Below are 6000 nucleotides of genomic sequence, written 5' to 3' on the forward strand. Positions count from 1 at the left end.
GTGGGAAAATATCATGATAAGTAGCATGTGAGATTTGCCAAACATGAAGAAGAAAATACTTATGGTGTTGTCGCTAAGCTACTATCATCCACTGTCATATTTGAAACAATGCTTTACATATTTTCGTTATTGTCTAAGGGCATGTTGTTTCGAAAGGAATAACTGAGTTGGCAATGGGTTGCACTAAGATTCATACATGAAGGAGACAATGGGAAACGACTCGAAAAAGTATATGATGGACATCTTCAGGACTTGTTGCTGATATCAGTTTTTGAATGGAGAGAAACTTTATTTCGAATGCATGATTTGGTGAATGATTTGGACAAATTTACAGCTTGAAATTTTTGTTTGAAGGCCAGTGAATTCCATGGAAGAATGACCAACAAAACTCGTCATCTTTCATTCCACGGGAAGCATTTAGGTACCACCGATGAAGTACCTTCGAATTCTTTCACTTGCTTGTTTTTAACAGTGTAATCATATTGTGGGTCAAGACTATTTTAAAAATATGAAGCTTCTAAGTTATTTGGATTTCTCCAATATATGTATATTGAATATTTGCCAAGATTTGTTGACGGTTTATTCAACCTCCAGATGTTGATGAGTGTAAGTTTATGTCTGGAAGAATTGCCAAAGGAAATATGGAAGCTTGAAAACTTGAGACATATTGATGTCAGTGAAACTAATATGGACATTTTTGAACTATTTTTTATCATGTGTACGATCTACATCCACTTGTCCATAAAGGAATCTTTGAACTATTTTACGAGTTGTTATTAATGTAAACGGATCAAAACATATGTGTTTTTTTTTTAGGATCCTGATTTTTTTTTTGAAATTTTGTGATAAAATCATAAAGATTTCCCTTCCCGTGAAATCGACCAAGCAGAAGAGAAGCCCAAAAGCACAATTAATTGACGTGTTTTTTACTTTTTCGTATTTGATTTAGAAAATATGATAAAATAAGTTGATCAGATTAAAAAAAAAAATTCTAACCAGACATGTCCAATCTAAATACAATTATTGTTGAAATTTGTGGCGGTGACCATATTTGGACCATGCTTGTATGCGTGTCCATATTTTCCTCCCAAACATACTATGGTCATCTTTTGTGATAGAAAAAGCGTGCATGCTTACAATCACAACTACTCCATATATTTATCTATTTATTGTATTGTAAAAGTTAGTTCAATTAAATTCATTTTCTAATTCTTACCGTTTTGTAATCTTTCTGTCCGAATCAATAGAAAATTAGTTTCTCTCGAACTTCCGATTGTTCTTTATTCTCTATAATTTTAACAAGTATATAAGTATTACACAATCCAAATATCTTTAACATAAAAATGGGCCTCTTTCAAGTTAAGGAAATATGTTTTTTTTTAGGATCTAGGAAATATGTTATTACAAGCTTAAATTAGTGTTCTTCTTGTTTCCAAGTTAAGTGAAATATGAGGGTAAATTTATTATTAACCACCCAGGAAATTAATATCAAACGTTTTAGGATAATGTTTTTATTCTATCCACTACAAAAATCACAACGCCATCCTTAAGTATGCAAGTGTAATTTAATTAGGACATGCGTAAGATTAATAGTTTCAATAGTAATACATGGAAATATGTAAGATTTGAAATTTTAGTTGATATTTTTTTTTTAATTTTAAAAAAACAAAATAATACGCTAACAATTTATCTTAAGGATGGATGGATGGGCTTTAAGACAAAGATCTCATGTTGTCACGTGACTGTTGTTTCATGATGTTTTAAACTATAGCTGAATAAATTATAGTAGCCCAAAAAACATATGGGCTTCAATTATTAGATTACAAAGTCAGCTTAATTGGGCCGAGTCAACGTTTTGTTCACACTCGGCCTCTAATACAAATCATCATGGAATTGGATTTGGTATATGTATATATTAATACCCACCTTTTAATTTATTTTTCATTTCGATTTATGTTTTTACGATTTTATTTATTTATTTATTATTTAATAACAACATGCTGTTGATTGAAACTACAGAAGAAGTGAGAAAGCTGTGAAATTCATGTATTCTTATTAATGGTTATGTTGAAACTCAAATACTCATAACTTCCATCGTAATTCTTTCGATCCATTTCAAGTGTCTCATAATGAAAATTATGAATTTTAAGAAAATAATTAATGATAGAAAAAAATTATTTATCTGTCCATGATTTATTATTCAAAAATCATAAATATTTATTAAAAATAAAATAATAATTGAAATAAATATAAAAATAAAATTGGAAAAATAAGCTCAAAAATACATGAATTTCATAAATAAATACTTGATGTGGATCAAAACAATTTTCACTACAAGACGCATAAAATAAACCGGAGGAAATAATTTGGCGAAGAATTCAATGCTCTCTTTTACAATTTGTGCTTGTCCATTTCGCAAGTCTAAAAACTTAGCAAGCGCTCATAAAAGAAAAAAAAGATTGATAATGACATGGCAGGATAGGATTGATTCATATCAAATTTGGATTTCCAACTTTAAGTCATCAACACAATTGTACGTAAAAAATAATAACCGTTGGAAATTATATACTCTATGATGTTTTAGGCTTTTTTATTTTATTTTATTGCATAATATTTTATGTTTTGTATTTTTGGACAATTTTTTTTTACCATTTTTACCCGCATTACAAACCAACACATTATTTACACTCAAATTCACCACCACCATCGTTGTCTGGCATTTGACTGATTGTTGACCGCATTGACCTTGAGTTGATTGTCATTGACCAATCGTTGACCACCGTCAGCCACCACCAATCCTGCCAATACCATTCCAATATTTTCAAGTTTTATAAAAAAAAAAATCTAATTATTTTGTAGCCATTCATGTAAACAAGGATAATATTTTTTTATTTATGCTTCAGAAATTAAGAAAAAGAATAATATTTCTTAATTTTGAATATCTTTTGTCAAAACATCATATATACGGAAGGATTATATTATATGCGTATACGGGAAGAGTAATGAGTTGGTGTCCAACTCAATTAAGATGACATAATCTGAAAAGAAACAAAAATTAGGATATTTCCTACTTCAGTAGTCAATACCAATTGAAAGATAAAAGGATGATAAGTTCACCAAACACATTAATTTTTTTTTCTTATATATGTGAATTACCCTATATTCAAACCTTTTTTTTTTTTTTTTGAAATTCTATATTCAGACTTTTATTAATGGATGAATGGTAATAAGTTAGTATATAATCTCTTTGATATCATTTTTCAATTACATTTTAGATATTTTTTACCATTTTTAGAATAAAACAACTTCTTTTATTAATTTTTTAAATCTGTGTGCTACTATGTTGTAGTATTTATTTAGGCTATAAATTAGAGAGTTGCAGCTGGGAACTTCACATCTCTCTCTCCCTCTCTCTCTCTGTAATCTCTTCAGGAAAAAAAATTAATCTAGAGAATGGCTACACTTGTTGCTCCTCAGGAATTTTCACCAGTTGAAGATGCTGAACTTCTCCACAAAGCTGTTAAAGGTCTGATTTTTTTTCAATCTTAATTTCTTTTTAACATCGAATTTATTTATCGCGCATTGAAATTAAAAGTTAGAGGATCCGAATTCTTTTATATTATCTAGGATTTTCTTGAAAAATTGAAAAAAATCTGATTATAAATCTTTTTTGGCCTGGGTTCGAAATTTGGGCAGGATGGGGAACTGATGAGAAGGCTATAATCAGAATCCTTGCTCACCGGAATGCTGGTCAGAGACAGCAGATCAGGGCTGCTTATCACCAACTTCACAACGAAGATCTTCTCAAACGCCTCGAATCTGAACTTTCCGGGGACTTTGAGGTTTTTTTATCCACATTTAATTTCCTAGAAATTTTTTCGTGATACTTAATTTTTATGTTCTAAAAAATGAATTTTAATTACAAACAGAAAGCTGTGTATCGATGGGTTCTAGATCCTTACGACAGAGACGCCGTCCTAGCATATGTAGCCGTTAGGAAATCAAATCCTACAGATTACCATGTTCTTGTCGAGATTGCTTGTATTCTGAATTCCGAGGAGCTTCTTGCCGTCAGGCGTGCCTATCAGCTCCGATACAAACATTCCTTGGAAGAGGACGTCGCCTCTCACACCTCTGGAGATCTCCGCAAGGTACATATATTTAATTTATATAAGTATATGTTCTTAATTGTCCATTAGTGTTCTTAATTTGTCGCTCACAATAATTCATGCTAGAGTCATCGATTTTATCGAAAATTTTGTATCGTCAATTTTTTTATGTCTGAACTCGTGAGAAAAAAGAACAAGGTATTTTGTCCGTTACAATACAATTAAAAATTAAAATTCTCTCTCTATATACATAATTAAAGGAAAATATTAGAAATTCTTACGAGTTTAAGAGATCAATTATTAATTATCTTGTGGTCAATTTTTGCAGCTTTTGGTTGGGTTGTTGAGCGTATACAGGTATGATGGGAATGAGATCAATCCGAGGTTAGCCGAAAAGGAAGCCGGAATTCTTCATGAAGCTCTGAAAGACAAACAGATGAACCATGAAGAAGTTATCAGGATTGTCACCACTCGGAGCAAGACTCAACTCATGGCTATTTTCAATTGCTATAGAGATCACCATGGCACTTCTATCACTAAGGTAATTAATTAAATTCTATATATGCATGACCAATTATTCAATTCCTCTTGCTTAAGATTAATTTATGGTCGAATTTTAATTATAAAAATTACTTTTTCAGAGTCTTGGGGGATCTCATGATGAATTTGCCAATGTGCTGCGCACAGCCATCCGATGCATCAATGATCACAAGAAATACTATGAGAAGGTTAGAAGTATAGACTTTCTTACAAGTTTAAAGACAATAGAAAAAACCATTTTTTCTTGAAGTTTTTTTTAAAATTGTCTTTTTTCTTCATGAATGAATAAGTACAAAATTTCGATATTTCCTAAGTATAATATGTAAGGCCCCTATATTTTGAAAGTTGAAACACACAATGCATGGCTCACCAAGAGCGTTATTTTGGCGTCTTCCACCTGTTATATGCCGGTTAGAACAATTCTTTTGAACCTATTTCAGATCGAAATCAATTCATGTTAAACACAAATTGTTAGGAATTTGAATTTCGTTTGAAGTAATCAGTTAGACCGGCAATTGGGTTTGTTGATCAGTTCGATTCCACCGGTTCAACTTCTTTGAATGATAGTTGCTATTCCAACATCTATAGAGTCCACCCCAACATTAATGTTCCATATATATAGATATATTCTATGTAACATTATTTAAATATCATTGATAATACAAATTTGTTACTAATTAGGATTATTTGTTGTTGTTAAGATGTTGCGCAACGCGATTAAAAGGGTTGGAACGGATGAAGATGCTCTGACAAGGGTAATCGTGTCTCGGGCTGAGAAGGACTTGAGGGAGATCAAAGAAGTTTATTACAAGAGGAACAGTGTCACTCTTGATCAAGCTGTTTCCATGGACACTTCTGGGGATTACAAAGCTTTCCTCCTTGCCTTGCTCGGAAAGGAAGATTAAGTTAATCTTTTTTCTATATCAGATAATCATGATGCTGCTGGTTCAATTAATGTTGTCGAACATATCCTATCCTATCCCATTTGCTCTTTTTTTTTTCTTTTGATGGATCCTATCTTATTTGCTTGAGTTGTTTACCTTTAATATTATTAATGGAGCTAGCTTTCCCTTAAATTTTCGTACTTAATCTAACAGTAAAAAGTTTGAGCATGTCTTGGTGTCATATTTCGAAATTTTGTATCTTACTTAGAAAAAGGGAATCAAATAATATTAGTGAACCATTTTTTGGCATGAAAGAAAATTTCGAAACTGCACCGTCTCATGTGTAAAAGTTTATAAGTTGGACAAGCAGCAATTGAAGTGGGTCGATGTAAGAAGCTTGGGAAGTTGGGAGACAAGGAACTTTCTTGTGTGACATGATGGTAACTTCTCGGTTTCTTCTCCGGAAT

General features: G+C 31.5%; 1 protein-coding gene across 1 annotated transcript; it reads left to right on the plus strand.

Moving 5' to 3' along the window:
* The first annotated feature begins 3453 nt into the window (after positions 1 to 3453).
* LOC139883391 (annexin-like protein RJ4) lies at positions 3454 to 5554 on the plus strand. Its single transcript, XM_071867572.1, has 6 exons — positions 3454 to 3526; positions 3697 to 3842; positions 3930 to 4151; positions 4438 to 4650; positions 4751 to 4837; positions 5351 to 5554. The coding sequence occupies exons 1-6, from the start codon at positions 3454 to 3456 to the stop codon at positions 5552 to 5554; spliced, it is 945 nt and encodes a 314-aa protein (XP_071723673.1).
* Positions 5555 to 6000: the final 446 nt, after the last annotated feature.

The sequence above is a fragment of the Rutidosis leptorrhynchoides genome, unplaced genomic scaffold (genome assembly GCF_046630445.1).
Source record: "Rutidosis leptorrhynchoides isolate AG116_Rl617_1_P2 unplaced genomic scaffold, CSIRO_AGI_Rlap_v1 contig39, whole genome shotgun sequence".
NCBI lineage: Eukaryota > Viridiplantae > Streptophyta > Magnoliopsida > Asterales > Asteraceae > Rutidosis > Rutidosis leptorrhynchoides.

What these genes read in the sequence shown, in the direction of transcription:
- LOC139883391 (XM_071867572.1), top strand. Translation starts at nt 3,454, where the DNA reads ATGGCTACACTTGTTGCTCCTCAGGAATTTTCACCAGTTGAAGATGCT. An exon ending in TCTCCACAAAGCTGTTAAAG is followed by an intron (nt 3,527 to 3,696) that starts GTCTGATTTTTT and finishes AAATTTGGGCAG; the next exon opens with GATGGGGAACTGATGAGAAG. An exon ending in ACAAGAAATACTATGAGAAG is followed by an intron (nt 4,838 to 5,350) that starts GTTAGAAGTATA and finishes GTTGTTGTTAAG; the next exon opens with ATGTTGCGCAACGCGATTAA.